This window comes from Barbus barbus, assembly GCF_936440315.1.
Source record: "Barbus barbus genome assembly, chromosome: 28".
NCBI classification, from domain to species: Eukaryota; Metazoa; Chordata; class Actinopteri; order Cypriniformes; family Cyprinidae; genus Barbus; species Barbus barbus.
Window position 1 is genome coordinate 9,482,201 of NC_136756.1, and position 16,532 is coordinate 9,498,732.

Here is a 16,532-nt window from a genome sequence, read left to right on the forward strand (position 1 = left end):
TCTTGATTCACTACATCACACACGACCTGACATCTAATAGTTTAGTGCAAATCCTGCCCAGGACACTTTGAGTGTGAAGAAGGGTCTGCCATATAGTGACTGATTACCGGACGGTGCAGAAGTCAGAGGTTCACTACAGTGTGTTTAGCTTATAAAGAGTAAAATGGATTTTCGAAGGTCTGTTGGGAGTGGATTACAGCAGGTCTGAAAATAGCAGGAATATGTTGATGTAGATGCGAAATAAGCATAGTTAATGAATTGTGGCAGGTATAAGGAATAAGGAATGGATTGCGGAAGGTAAGGAGTAACTGTAGGCAAAGGGCTGTGGTAGGTAAGGGCCACTGACTGTGGGCCCCTGGGTGTGTGTGTGGCGGGGGAGACAGACTCTGCCAACTGCACGATTCACTAAGCTCACCCCAGGGGAGAGAGATAGATAGTTTTAATGCTTATGTGTGAGTGAGAGAGAAGCGAGCGAAAGAGAGGAAAAAAATACAAACACAGAAAAACCAAAATGTATATTCCATATTAAGAACGAGAATGGCTTTTGTACTCAATTGTGTATGTCGGCCTGATCTGCAGGTAGGAAGATGAATGAGTTTGCCTGCATAAATATATAGACCAGAGGCAACGGGAAGAAAGGACAATTATATAAATCAACCTCAAGTGCGCCATCTTGAAGATATCGTCGAAGTGTGTGAGTTTATGGACGGATAAAGACTAATCTTAAAACTTTGCTTTAGGGTTGAACCTTGAAATAGCTCTTGTAGGGTTTGAGCGCTAGGCATATGCCCTGATACAACTGATCTAGAATCCATAAACTTTAAAACGGAGCATTAAAGCGATCACCTAAACTTCCGCGTCACACTTAAAGCGATCATATGTTAATCGGCATCCATTAATCACTCGGTGGCCATGAAGTCCTCTTGCTGGTGCCAAAGTCCCATTTCCCAACAGGACCACTCTAATTGATTTAAATGCTTCGTCCTTGCGGCAACGCGACTATTCTCGCTTACTAAGGGGTCTTTAACGTTATTGTTATTACTACCCTGATTGCGGGTTTCTCCATTTGCTATTGTACGACGAGAGTCAGAATCTCTCGCCCAAAGCTGAACAAAATAATTATTAGCATCTTGGAACAAACAGACGAACCCCTCCACGACCCCCCACCCTCGCCTCGCGGCCCAGGCCGACCCCCTCCTCGCGCGCGCTCATCTCCCCGTCTCCGTTTTTGCCACGTTCAGCCCTTAATTTATGCAAAATTAATTGATATATCTTTTATAATTGATGTGCTGTAAAATTAATGAGTAATTTATGTAATTAGTCAATTAAGGCTAATTCCAGCATATGTTCAATATGCCCAGAAGGTGCACTTTACAAGTTGTTATTTGTCCAGGAGTTGAATGCAGCGAAAGCCGTCTAATTAATTTCCTATGCATATCAGCGTGTTGTCTACTTAACACCGCGCTTTGTGGGAGCAGGTTTAATATTGATCTAAACAACACGGTGAGGAGGAACGGCAGCCTCGCAGGGGCCTTCCGGTGCCAAGCGCGCCGCGTGACGCGCGTGTCAAAGGCGCTTCTAAACACACGTTATTCGTCAGCGGTCCGGCGCTCAAGTTGCATTTCAAAAGACTTTAAGCGCGTGGCATAATGACGCTGGGTGTGAAATATGCATGCGTCTCGTTCGCCGGTGACCCTTTAAACTAGAGGAACACCGAAGCTCTTCAGGAACATAATGAAAAAGATCTGTTGGCTAATTAATTGACGCCGTTTTGAATATTCATCGCTAATATAACCACTACGCTTTTAATTATATTGTTGGACATCTCTCTCAGGAAGGTAAATCACTGAAGGCTTAATTAATGTAATGTATTCGCGACCCGCCGGGAAACGCGTAAGAAAGCGCCTGGCGGGACCGTGCCGTGACACCTGGCCGCGCAAGAGCGGCGGCGCTTTTGTTGTTCTGTTTACCGGAGTACCTGTTCTCGGGGGTTGTGGTTAGGAAGTGTTTATCCTTGTGAAATACGAGCAAAGTGCAAACAGCTTGACAGGTTGACTCTGACTCGCCGGTGAAAAACGGGCGCGCAGACGCGTGCGCCTCTGAATGACTTGCCACAAATATTTCACCTGAAATCACTCAAGAGTTGTGAAATAGTGTGTAATTATGGAAGCAACGTGTTTGTCTATTACTGGGGTCAAGTTTTCACATAAGGTGTCCTGTTTATGATCATATTCAGGGAAGAAAAATTATGAATAGATCCTTTTATCCCTTTCTCTCCCTCTCATTCTCTGCTGTCTCTCTCCACCTTTCACAAAGATCTTTTCACTTTTTATTTTTAGCACAATTTATTTATAGCTTAAGGGCTGAGCAAAAAATTGTGAGCAAAAATGAGCTTAATATGTTATGAGATTTCTGATCTGTAGATCTGCGTCAGAAGACCTTGGTTCACAAAACTAAGTTAGGCTAAATAAATAAAAAGCCACATTTATTTCCGAAGCTGCTCATAATATTCTGTATGTTAATATTATGAACATGTCTTATTTTAAATTATAATTATACAAATAATATAATTTGAATGGATTTTATTTAATAAATAAAAGTTTGTGCAATTGTAAGATATAGCCTACTGGAGAAGGCAATGCAAATAAATAATTTCCCCTTAAATATAAATCTCTGTTGCGTATTTTAAACATCTTTAGCACAGAAAATAATGTGAAAACCTCACTGTGAAATGTTTTGTCTGATATATAGCCTAACAGAAAAAAATATTAGATGGAATTTGTATGACTCTATAGTATACAGTTATGAACTATGAAAAATAAATTTCAAAATATATTGATGGTATAATGGAAGTGCATGACCTAAAGTTTATCAGCACATCTTCAGCAGCTGTTACTCACACGAACACAAATCACCATCAGGGTATCACACATAAATTCAAATAATTCTTGCATGCTAAACTAAACAGCATAAAAGTCAAATGACAAAACATACATATTTCTTAATATTTTTATTTATACTCTTTTATTTACATGATTTTATTTATGTTTTCCTGCGCATTGAGTGGAAATTAAACCACTGTGAATAATGCAGGACAAATATTAACTATATTCCTGTTTGAATAAAGTCTAAACTTCCAAAAAGTGGGATTTTCTGGAATTCGAGACATTTAAAACAATTCCAGTGCACTACAAAATATGAATCATTCACATTCACGTCATTAGTCTTGCAGTGTGTGTTATCATTATCAGACTCATTAGCGCGCGCGCTGCTCTTTGCCTCTGATTGGTACAGATGAGTAGGACTAAACGCATATGAAGTCAGACCCTCCCCCTATTTACCCCTCATTCGTCCTAAAGTCAGTGTCATCATAATAAAACGCAACTAGCGGGGGGTCTGGACCTCTGCCATTCTTACAAAAGCGTCGCGGATCCTCTGTGAGTCAAAGCCGAGCGCGCGCATCCTCCGAGAGAACTTCTCGCGCTCTGAGAGGAGTAACATTAGACAGGTAACTTTCAAACGGTCCCGTTTGCTTTTACATACTTGTGGATTTTGAACTTTGTGAGATGTTTTTGTGACTAGCGTCTTATAAAGCAGCTGTAAACATAAAAAACAAACAACAAACAGTTGAAGTCAATCAAAATTAGGCTATTACTGAATGACTTTTTCATGTCAACGGACGATATGCTGGCTTGCTTCTGACTGATCCTGAAGAGATTTTCAAAAATGCCTCGTCCAGGCAAGAACTCCTACAGTGACCAGAAACCTCCATACTCCTACATCTCTCTGACCGCCATGGCCATTCAAAGCTCCTCTGAGAAGATGCTCCCCCTCAGCGACATCTACAAATTCATCATGGACCGTTTCCCATATTACCGTGAGAACACTCAACGCTGGCAGAACTCGCTCCGGCACAACCTTTCCTTCAACGACTGCTTCATCAAGATCCCCCGACGGCCCGACCAGCCGGGAAAGGGCAGCTTCTGGGCCCTGCATCCGGACTGTGGAGACATGTTCGAGAACGGCAGCTTCCTGCGCCGCCGCAAGCGCTTCAAGCTCCTCCGGGTGGAGCATTCAGCTTGCAAGAGCGGCCCCGTGCTGCACTCCTACCACTCTCATGCCCAGCATACCTTGCACCAATCCCACCACCATTCGGGCAAGCTGGGCGTGGGACACCCGGAGTACCTGGGCACCATGGGGCGGCTCTCGCACTTCCAGAGCTACACGCTTGGCTGCGGGCAGAGCGGTAGCTTCAAACACCCGTTCGCCATCGAGAGCCTGATTGGCAGAGACTATAAAGGAGTGATGGCCAGCGGGTTGCCCATCGCCTCAGTCATGCATCACCTTGGGTATCCCGTGCCCGCTCAACTGGGCAGCATGGTCAACTCTGTGTGGCCACATGTGGGCATGCTGTCTGAGCCGGTGTCATCAGAATACCCACCCTTCAATGTGGCGGTCAAGGGGCTGTACCATCATCACCCGGGAACCCAAAGCATGCCTGCTGTGCCCGTGCCCATCAAACCCACACCAACCCTGGGCGCAGTCCCATCCTTGACTGGCATGACGCCGGGAGTAACACAGCTGTGCCCGAGAACAACAGCGCTGATGGAGAGAGACGCAACAGCTCTTGTTGAGGAGAAAAGCAGGTCTCTCCATCCTGCTCTCCTGCAGTCCTGAGCCAAACGTTGAAGATTCAGACACGAGGGTACGTAGAGCATGTTTTGGGGACGGCTGTGGACTGATTTGAGATGCCAGCCTTTTCCGGAAGATCCTTTAAGAACTGTTTTTTTTTTTTTTTTTGGCTGTGTTATATTCTGCAGAGTGCAAATTGTCAGAATTTGGCTCTGCAGTTTTCTGTTTTATGGTATGTGTACATGTTTTAGCTTCTTTAAAAAAAAACAGTGTACTGTACAAAGGACTGTATAAACTGGAAAAAGAAAAACATTGATGTACATTTTGTAAACCCTTAAACTTATAAAAGCTACACAGACTGTGTGTAATGAATTAAAATGATGACTTGCATGCTTGTGTGCCACTGTTGAAACAGTGGATTGCTGTGCGTCTGGGAGAGAGTCATGAAAAAACCCAAAGTGATTTTTTTGCTAAATTATTGTATTCACGTAACATAGAAAATACCTTTATGTTAAAATGTTGTTATATATTATCATAAATGTTATACATGTAAATAGGTGTAGAATATCATCACTTACAGCATTTGAATTGCACTTGTGGTATTTACTAACACAATGTTGAAATATTTTATGAAGATGAAACAATCAAATAGACTATTATAGAGAATAAAAGCAGGCCTGGTTTACTGTGCTGTTTTAAAGTGGCATGTGAGTTTAAAAAAAGCAGTATAATTGTATAAGATTTGTAAATTAAATATTTTTAGAGTAAAATCACAGTTTCTGTGCAGTGGAATGTCTTTATTTCTTTCTGACGGTCTGATTTGTTCATTTGTTTGTACCACAGTAACATTATATCTGATCTCTAAGCTGAATTTCCTCTTATGTATGTAAATATACACATACTTTGCACATATGTGTAAAATTATAGGCAGTAATATGAGAACATTCTTTAAAATATACTTAATTAAAAAAGACATTATAAAAGCATTTTTATAAATATGAAATAGTTTATAAAATATATAATTCTTTCATTTTGATCTGTTTCTTAACAGACAGTGGCTGAACATCCACAAGCATAAATAGCTTAATAGTAATGCTTTCGCTTCCTCCTCACCATTTTCGAACATTAAGACAATTGTTGCTCCAAGGCACAGAGACGAAAGACTTGAGTCTATTTGCCAAACTACAGAAAACATGGCGCTGTCCAGCAGAGGAGCATTGACCTAATAATCCTGCTTTAAAAGTTTAGTGCTGATCAGTTCACTGCTGGACTGAATTCATTTCCAGCCATCAGTTATTTTATGTAGATTTCTAATATAGCCAGGAATATATTTCAAGAGTAGTGATGATACATGCGTACCTAACCTGACTTTAAAAAATACAACGTATGCAAAAAACATATAAAATGTTCAAGACAGTCTTCCGTCATGTATTATATTTACCTGATCTAAAGTATCAAACATTTCAGAGAGAAAGAAATTCAATTAAACCAAGTATATGAACCTTCAAGAAGCAAACACATTTGTTTTATGTAGTTGAAAATGTCTATTCAACTTCAATGCTGTTTTTTTTTTTCATTTTCATTTTAATTATCTGATAAAAGTGACATTTTCTTAACATTTTGCTGATAGATTTCATTACAATAATGTTAATACATTAATAAGGATGACTATAGGATCAATTAAATGATCAACTTAAATGTCAGTCTTTAAAAATCAACAGATTTTCTTTGTTGAAAGGTTATTCTATGTGTGTGTGTGTGTTTGTCTGGGATGCTGTGCTTCACGTAAAGCGCCGGTCGAGACGGCTGCATGACTTCAAAAGCCGCCGTCTGATAAAGTTGTTTTGTCGTGCTCGTCTTGACATAAATTTCACCTTTGAAGTTGAGAAGCTGGTCCTCTTCACAACACAAAAGCTGCCAGTTGGGAGGCCATTTAGAGTGTCACTGTTTAGCATGGCAAAGGCTCTCTTATACGTCTTGATTTGCGAGCTGCAGCACACGCTCGCACCAGGAGTGAGCCGAACCTGCCCTCTGAACAAATAAGATGCACAAGTGGCTGCCTGATGTGAAAACTACACCCACATCACATCTATAGTCAATGAAAATGATCCGTCTCTCTTTCTTGCACTCTCTCTTCATTACTCTCGGGATTCATTACTGTCTGACGGTAGCAATCTCAATTTCTTGGCATCTTAAACGACATAAAATTTGTCTTTTACCATAAGCAGCTACAGTGCAAATTTCAAACAAAATATGACATTTTGCATATGTAAGTGCCTGTTGAAAATGAAACATACGCCAAGTGAAAAAAGCAAATATGTGACCATTTCTTATTGCAATTATGATTACGCTGTGCCTTTTCAATAAGAAGGATATGCTGATTTTTTTCAACCCTTGAGTCTTTTAAATATGAGGAAAGTATGATGAATAGGAATGAGATCATCGTGAAGTTGCTGGTCTGCGGCTTGTTGAGGGGCAGAATTTGATATGAGATATTATTGTTAATTACTCTGACTTCAGCAGGGGTGGAGGTGACACATTCATGCCCGTCTTAATGACTGCAAAGACCTCGTCTTCATAATGAAGCGTTTAATTCATGAAGGTTCTTGCCACCGTGAGCCCCGGCAACAGCACTGCAACTTAGTGCAATTGTATAATACTTCATAAATGTTAGAATTCTGGCCACTAATTAAGTGTGGATTAGTTAAATTATAAGAGATATATTGTTTTAATTCCTCATAACACATAATTGAACTGAGAGATTCGCTGTTTAATCTGTCTGCCTCTTGAAATGTTGATATCAGGGAAATGTTTCCTGTTAAGTAGCTTTAGTATAAAGACTGTTTGGTGGAAATCAAACTCGCTCAACACCAGCAAACTCAAATACCATTAGGTTTATATATATATTATACTTTTTGCTCAAAGGTTTGTGGCCAGAAATCGATGTATTTTTAAAGAAATCAGTACTTTAATTCAGCAAGGATGCGTTAAATTGATCAAAAGTGACAGTAAAGGCATTTATAATGTTACAAAAGATTTATTTTTTCAAAGAAATGCTGTTCGTCAAATAGTTCTGAGAAAATGTAACACAGTTTTCACAAATATATGAAGCAGCACAACTCTTTTTAACATGGGTTATTGTAAGAAATGTTTCTTGAGCAGCAAATCAGCATATGATTTCTGAAGGATCATGAGAGTAATGCTGCTGAAAATTCAGCATTGCATCTCAGGAATAAATTATATTTGAAAATATATACAAATAGAAAGCAGTTATTTTAAACGGTAATTTATTTATTTATTTTTTGTGAGCATAAAAGTCTTCTTTCAAAAATATTCAAAACTCCTACCAACCCCAGGCATCTAAAGGTACTTGTGCTTTTTTCGAGGTGTTTGAGTTTGTTAGATATTACAACTTTCAATGTTTTTACCTTGAATTATATTGAATTTAAAAATTTCATGATTTATTTAATCATTTATTTTTGCTACTTTTCAGACGCCTTCATATATTGAGTTTCTTGTTATTTTTATTTAATTTAATTTAAAGACTTCTAGTATGAAATTTTATAATAAAAACACTTTTTTAATTCTAAAAACTATGAGTGCATAAACATCTGTGTATTAGTTTCCCCTTAAATTTGAAATGTTCCTTAGTTTGAGACCTTATTTCCACTGACTGCAACTAACAATAAAATATTTAATTATTTTAATTATTTAATTGATTTATTTTTATTATAATTAAAATATTAATAAACTATTTTAATGTGTTAAAATTGATCAAATCTATAAATGCAAACATGTTGAATGTGATGACAGTGGAAATGACATACATTCAGATTCAGAAACAATGACATGTTTCTCTGGCGATGGATGATCATTGTTGTTAGACAAATTCAAACTGAGAGATGCATTCAAGTGTATATCCCCTGTTAAGGACATCATACAGTAGTTTCTTGCTCTGCAGGTTGTGATTCATGTGTGGCAGCTCTCAGGTGCTTGAGTTCAGTGGAAACACATTGATTTGTTCTTTCAGGGCTGAGCTTCATTACTTGGCATGTGCCTTCTGCCTTTCCCCTTCAACACACCTCCAGCCATAAGTCAGCGGCTCATAATAAAAAACTCATCTACCATGCATTAACAAAAGATGAGTAGGGGTCACCAGAGCTGTAGTGCTGGTCACTAAATCTCTCTTTCTCAGTGATTCACTAAGAATAGACAGCCGTGTTCGGACTGCCCCGCGGGCTAATTGAAATGGTTGGAGGTTGTCCTTTTAACAAGGACTGCTAGATGCAGCCAAGTCCCGTGTTAATGGTGCTCAATATAGCAGATTGTCTGCTACTTCCTCTGATTACCTCCATGAATTCTCAAGGCATAGTGTCAGTGTTTCGAAGACCTTTATGAAGTTTTTAAGCTTTTCATAACTTTCAGCTGTCCTAAAAGAACAAGTATTAAAAGAACTAGCTGTCATACTTTTACTCCAGTGAAAAGGTGTTTTTTAAGATGCATAAGGTTTTTTATGAGTATGGACACAAAAAAGATGATTAATATTTTTTCAATTAAAAGATTGTTAATGAATAAATAAGTAGATGTATAAATGTTGTAATATTGTTATAATAATATTATAACAATATTACAACATTGATACATTTACTTATTTATTAATTTATATTAATATATAATTTTGCTATTTATTAGTATTAGTTTATTAGTATTATCAATACACTTAAAAACACTTTATTTTAAGGGGATGTTGTTAAATTAATTAATATTATTAAATATTAATTAATTACATGTACTTTAGGGTTAAGGTTAGCATTTGGCTTAGGTTTAATTGTAATTATGCATAATTTACTGTTTATCCTATAAATACATGTAATGTGTTACCATAAATAATTTTGGTCTAACATTTGTTAAAATCTGCCACCATTTCATTAAGGTGTCTTTTTCTCAAAATATAGAGTTTTGATTAATCTATAACTATAGCAATTTTAGTATTTTTAGTATAGTATTTCACTAAAAAGAGGGTTTTGAACTAGATGTTTGAGAGAGAGAGAGAAAAAAAAATCCATGGCTAGAAAACATACAATTGAGTAATTGGACCTTTGTTTTAAAACCTCATATTTCCCGAGAATATAACCTTTGTGACAACTTGCCCCGGTTGCAGTGTGTTCTTCAGTTTAATGAAATGTATAATATCCTTAGCCATATTTTATGGAGAAATTTGTTCCAATAAGTGAGAAGTGAGATAAACATGACAAAACCGCTTTTTTGGGCAGCATCCTAATTTGTAAAAAAATTGATATTTTTTTTAATAACAATAAAATAAATAAAAAAAAAGGTTACAGAACGTTGTATAACTGGCTGTATATACGGTATAAAAACAACAGAAGTCTATGGCATGTCCCCATTTAGATGGCTAAGGGAACGCGCGTGTGTGTGTCCATGCAAGTGGGCTCATTTTTTAAGCGAGTGTCTGATGAGTGTTGAGAGATGCACACACTGCTCATTTCGAGTTAATTGGCTGTTGACAGCAGTTAAAGGAAAGGTCCTGTGCTGCCTCCTTGCACATTTATCTTGCTATTAGAGCAGGCACTTGGGTTTTTATTGGACTAATTAGCACTCTCTTTCTATCTGCTTAACACTGGCCTTACAGCATGTGCACTCCTGCAACATGTGTTTGTGAAAGAGTTCATACACGGCACATCTCTCTAATGATTATCTCAATTAGGCAAACACTTTGGCCTCTGTTAACTGGTCTTCATTCTCCTTCCTGTAAAGTCTCAGAGTGCTTGAGTAAATCAAGCTGAGACCAGATAGATGAAACTCACGCTCGCCCTCCTGTGTCCAGAGATTGTATTGCGTTAATGAACCAAGGCAAGATGTCATATTGATATTTGGACAGTTTTTCGCATCTCTTTTATTTTACAAAAATTATTTTCTTTAAATTAAAGCTAAAATCTAGATAATAGAAGAAAAAAAAACAATCTATTTAAAATGACAAAAGTACATAAAATTACTAAAACTTAAACTAAAATTAAAGTAAAACTTGAAAATATAAATACTTTAATTGTATATGATACTAAAATGACACTGGAGTAAACAACAAAACAATTTTAAGTATTGACAAATCACCAAATTTTATAGTTTTATTTATTTATTTATTTTTTAATAATCAAAACAGACATCCTCTTTTAATTTTTGCCTTTGAAATTCTATATTATTTCTGTATGTTTATGAATTTTTTTCTTCTTATCTCATAAATGCACATTCCGAGAGATGTAAACTATTATAATATGTCTATTTGAAAGTTTCATAAATGCGAGACATACAGTAAATACTCACAACACAATTAAGAACAACACAAGCATTCTGATGCTTCATGCTCAGTGATCAGAACATATGTGTAACACTGTTACATCTGTGCAGTTCACGAGATCTATTTATTTGCAGTTCATTTTTTACTTTATCATTATGGCTGGATGTAGGTTGTGTTTAGAAGACTAATTACACACTGTCAAACACACAGCTCATAGTAACTAGCATGTAGCGTCCTAGCATTACAAAAATAAAGGATAATCTGATTAGATCTGCAGCCCCTAAGGGCACGTGGTGAAGGAAATTATATTTGTATTCGCTGCCCTCGTGTCCAAACGTTTTTGAGCAAATGCAAAGTTTCTTGAGAGAGTGCAAAAATGTACTTGAACACAAAGTTTCATGGGAAAAATGTGAATGTTTTGCAAATAAATGTAAAGTTTCTTGGGGTCACGCAAAACTTGCGATGGAACATTTTTCAGGGGATGCAAAAGTGGACACAAAGTTGTGTGAAAAAAGAAAGTTTCTCAGAGAAACCAAATTTTTTGTGAGTGAACAGTTTCTCAGGAGACACAAAAAGTTGTGAGAGAACGCAAAGATTTTCAGGGGGATACAAAAGTGTTGTGAGGGAAACGTGAAAGTTTTGTGAGTAAAAACTGTTTATTGGGCGAATGAAAAACTTAAGAGGGAACACAGAGTTTCTTGGGAAACACAAAAGTTTTGCGAGGGAATGCAGAGTTTCTCATAGCAGTGCAAAATTTGATCTACAAATATTTTTTTTATCACCCATGTCCCTTTAGGAGCTCCGTACTGAACAACCATTTTTACCCATTAATTTTTAAACATGTTTCAACATCAATAAACCAGATCCTTTTGGATCATGGCGTCAGTACAGCCCTGTTGAAAAAAACAGCATATGCTGGTTAGGTATGTTTTGAAGCATGGCTGCTGGTTTGAGCTGGTTTAAGCTGGTTCTTAGCTGGTCATGTGCTGGTCCTGAGCAGGAGCTAGTTGCTTAGGACCAGCACATGACCATCTCAAACCAGCAGTCATGCTTCAAAACACACCTAACCAGCATATTCTGTTTTTTTCAGCAGGGAGCATTGACCTTCCATGGCTCAAAAACAGTAACTCTTGCTAATTTAGAACTGCAGACAGAGCACTATCACACATACAGTTCTACTAATGGAGCACATTTTCATGTGTGTTTGCGTCACAGTGGCAGTAACTGACAGAGAGGTTTGATGACAATTCCCAGCACCACTCCTCGGCCCAGTCCTGAGGCCTTATCCAGCACCTTCAGTCTGAGCGCCAGATCTCCCAGACTGCCCTGCTGCTCCTCGGGCTCCTGGAAGAAGAAATCTTCATTGAAAACAGGGTTGCGGCAGTTCCTGATGATGGCGCTGTGTTGCCGCTGCAGCTTGCCTGGGGTGAGGCTTAGGGTCAAGCTGCAGGTCAGAGGTCGAAGGTCAGCGGGATTTCTCAAGCCTTCCACCGAGATCACACGGATGCGAATTGTCGTAGAGCACTGGGCGGCACTGGTCCTGAAGGCAGAGACACGCACCCGGCCTCTCTGAGGAAGAGGAAGCACGTGCTCCTGATGGAAGCGTTCCTGGCAGTGCAGCATATCCAGTGGGAACTGGATGGGCGGGGTTAGTTTGGCGCAACGGGACGTTTGGATAACTTTCGCACGGCGAGGGACTTTTGACGTGAACTTTTTGTTTGGAGTGGAGTGAACTTTCTTTTTCTCGTCTCTGGAGGCATGAACATCTTGCTGAAGCGACTCTTCAGAGATGGTGAAATCCTCTCTTCTGATTGGTGGAGGTGTTGAGTAAGGGGAGGAGTCAGCAGAAGGCGTGTCGCTCTCAGTGCTGGCCGTCTTCAGCACTGCTCTGCAGGACAGTTTGGGTGTTTTTATGGTCATTCGCTCTAGTGTGTAACTGGTTAGTGTCGAATGGAACAAAGACTCTTTGCGGCGAGTGTTCGGACTCTCGAATAAACCGGACTCGTAGCATTTCAGTGAATATGGGATGGGTTTGAGTTTGTTTAAAACTGCTGTAGATTTATTTAGACTCGCTCTCAGTGGCTGGGTGGCACCAGATCTCGACAGTGATGTTTTTGCGAAGCTGGGAGCTTTTTTTTCTTCATTCAGACACTGTGAGATTTTTTCAGCGTCTGCCATGAGGCAACGTTTGGTCAGCTTGGGCGGCAGGAAAAAGTCAGGGATTTTGTCAGGTGTGAGGACGTTGATGTGCAGTTTACTGAAGATGCTGGTCTTGGCTGAAATCTCCTCTTTGTTTTTGCTGATGAGGTGATTGATCTGCACCGGGAGACTTTCTGCTCCCGCCTGCACTTTCTGGAGGAGCCACATTGTGATTGATAATACTGATCAGCTCTGCAAAGTGAAAGAAAAGGTTCAATGGTTAGTTCAGTCAAAAATGACAAATTCTGTCTTCATTTACTCTCTTGTTCTTCCAAACCTGAACTTTTTCTTCTGCAGAACACAGAAGAAGATATTTTGAAAAATGTTGGTTGCCAAACCGATACCCATTGACTGTCATTGAATTTGCAAATAACAACACTGAGACATTTTTCAAAATGTTTTCTTTTACACTGCCCTCCAAACGTTTGGAAACACCCCAACCTTCCTAAACCTTCCAACAAGACAATGACCCCAAGCACACTTCCAAGCTGTGCAAATCCTATTTGGAGAGGAAACAGTCAGCTGGCATCATGTCTGTCATGGAATGGCCTTCCCAATCACCCGACCTCAACTCAGTTGAGCTACTATGGGAGGAACTGGACCGTGATGTCCGTAAGAAGTGTCCAACCAGTGTGAATCATCTTTGGGCAATCCTTCAGGAGGCTTGGAGTAATATACAGTATCAAGTCAATGTTTGAATAAACTGACAGCTCGGATGCCCAGATTATGCAGAGCTGTAATAGCTGGTGGATATTTTGATGAATCCAAAATTAAATTTTTTTCTATGTATAAACTGTTTATGTAAGAAAATATGTTTGTGTTGTCCCTTATCAGTGCAAAATTATCACAAATTAAAAAGGATTCATGCCAATATTGTCCAAAACCCCCCTTTTCTAGGTCGTTTCCAAACTTTTGGAGGGCAGTGTATGTTTCACAGAAGAAAGAAAATCATACAGGTTTGGAATGACATGATGACAGAATTTTCATTTTTAGAACATATATCTCTTTAATAGGAAATTAATACCATTTAAACAATTGGGAGAGATACGTTGTGACCCAAGTGATAACCCATACACTTATTCTTGTTGTAATTTTCAGTGTTAACACAATACACACAATATTTATTCTACAATATGTCACAGAATAGTACATAAATAAACAAATTGGGACACACCTATAATAAAAAATAATAAAAATATTGACATTTTTAACTGTAATCTATAATCTGTTTGAATAAATATCGTTAATCTTCCAGAACTAATATTACCACTAATATATTTACATTAAAAAATATATTTATATTAAATGTATTATAGTGTTAGAGTTTCCCTCATTAGAATTAACCAGTTAGAGGTAACTGTAACTCTAGAAAAAAAATTAATAATTTACTGCATCTAAAATAAGAAAGCATAAAATTATTAAACAGCAGTGATATAATAGTTTATTACTTGTTAATATTACTGAATACTACTAAGTCTCAGGAAGAGATACATTTTTCTAGAAAATATTAATTAACTAACTTATGAGTCAAGAACAGTTTTCTACAGGATAATTTATTAACATTTGTTACATATTTTCAAGAATCAGAGGTCATAGTTCTTATTTAATAATATAACTGTAAGTTACTGTTTTAGTGACCAAACCTCAGTCAAGATCAAATCTTGTGTGGCAGCAACAAAAGGCGGGCATCTGTTAATGTTACTTATACTATACTTGTTCGTTGATAATGCATGTCTGTTTATTATACATTAGTTATACAGCTAAAATGTTAAACATGTATTAGTATGTAGAAATTAACATTAAAATAGAGTGTTGAGTGTAAAAGTATTGTTTATTGTTAGTTCACTAATGAATTTACAAAATTAACCTTTTTGTGAACTATTAGCATTTATTATGTCAACTGTAGATTGATGATTTTGTCCTTACCTGTTTGGATGATCTGCAGTGGAGTTTCTCTGTGTGGTCAGTGTGTAGTTTTAATATTCAGTTCGGGTCAGTCCTTCATATATTTCAATGCACAGTGGCCAATCACAGCAGACTTTCTGTCCTATAGGCTGCCTCCCTCTCTCTTTCCTCTAGCCTAGAGTAGCTTCCTTATCAACTAAAATCCTTGAAACTGATTTCAGAAAAGCTCTCACAATCAGTAACCTATAGAAAACATTTCTATCACAGAGAGCCACACTGTTCTCGGATCAGATGCACATAGATAAATACTTTCACATTTAAAGGTCATCTCTGGTGTCACTTCAAAGAGAAACCTTTGCTTAGAAAACAGTCTGCTCAGGCTCTGTTCTCCGTTTTAGCCTTCATGTAGTGGGGTCAGAAGTCCCGCTGAGTCTACTCGCCCCATTAAAGGTTGACGTCAGGGTTTTGGTGGGTGGAATTATTCACAAAACTGTGCTCAGCTCCTTCTCTGGGTATGTCTTTTGATATCTGTTTGTTTGTAATGGAAGTTTCATGATTTTTGTATGTATTATGTAATTATCATTACTGTATCGTTATTGTTTGCTGTTAGTGGTTTTCATCTGCTGACATTATGGCACTTTTGTTTACAAAAATCATACAATGCTGATGCCTACTGTTTATGTATAATCACATGCAATATTGTAATTCATTAGGAGGTGGTTAATTCTACCTTAAACATTATGAAACTGGCTATATATTCACAATAAACTACTGAAACTGATCAGTTTCACAAAAAATAAATAAAAATAAAACATTTAGAATGATTTCTTTTTATTTATTTATTTATTGTGTCATTGGCCTATTACTGGTGATTCCAACAGTGAATTTGGAGGGATAATCAAAAGCCATTGACAACAATATTTAACAGTTTGAAGGTTTTTGGGCCGTATGAATTAAAAGGGTAAAAAAAAAAAAATAAATAAAACATATATATATATTAGTGCTGGGCAACGATTAATCGCGATTAATCGCATCCAAAATAAAAGTTTGTGTGTACATAATATATGTATGTGTACTGTGTATTTTTATTATGTATATGTAAATATACACACATGCATGTATATATTTAAGAAAAAATAGATTATGTTTATATATTAAATATTTATATATATAATATATATTATATGAATATAATTATATACATGTAAATATTTTCTAAATATATACTGTATGTGTGTGTATTTATATATACATAATAAAAATACACAGTACACACACATATATTATTTACACACAAACTTTTATTTTGGTTGTGATTAATCGCGATTAACTGTTGCCCAGCACTAATATATATATATATATATATATATATATATATATATATATATATATATATATATATATATATATATATATATATATATATATATATATATATATATATATATATATATTGAATACAGTGCTGCAGCGCCACCTGGTG

General features: G+C 37.3%; 2 protein-coding genes across 2 annotated transcripts; one reads left to right on the forward strand and one right to left on the reverse strand.

Annotated features, from left to right (window-relative positions):
- Nucleotides 1-3,726: 3,726 nt before the first annotated feature.
- On the forward strand, nucleotides 3,727-4,677 carry LOC306848777 (forkhead box protein B2-like; the record flags this gene model as incomplete). Its single annotated transcript, XM_079383545.1, has 1 exon — nucleotides 3,727-4,677. The coding sequence occupies one exon, from the start codon at nucleotides 3,727-3,729 to the stop codon at nucleotides 4,675-4,677; it is 951 nt and encodes a 316-aa protein (XP_079239671.1).
- A 7,477-nt stretch (nucleotides 4,678-12,154) lies between these two features.
- Nucleotides 12,155-13,312, reverse strand: LOC306848775 (C2 calcium-dependent domain-containing protein 4C-like; the record flags this gene model as incomplete). Its single annotated transcript, XM_079383542.1, has 1 exon — nucleotides 12,155-13,312. One exon carries the CDS (start codon nucleotides 13,310-13,312, stop codon nucleotides 12,155-12,157), a length of 1,158 nt encoding a protein of 385 aa, XP_079239668.1.
- Nucleotides 13,313-16,532: the final 3,220 nt, after the last annotated feature.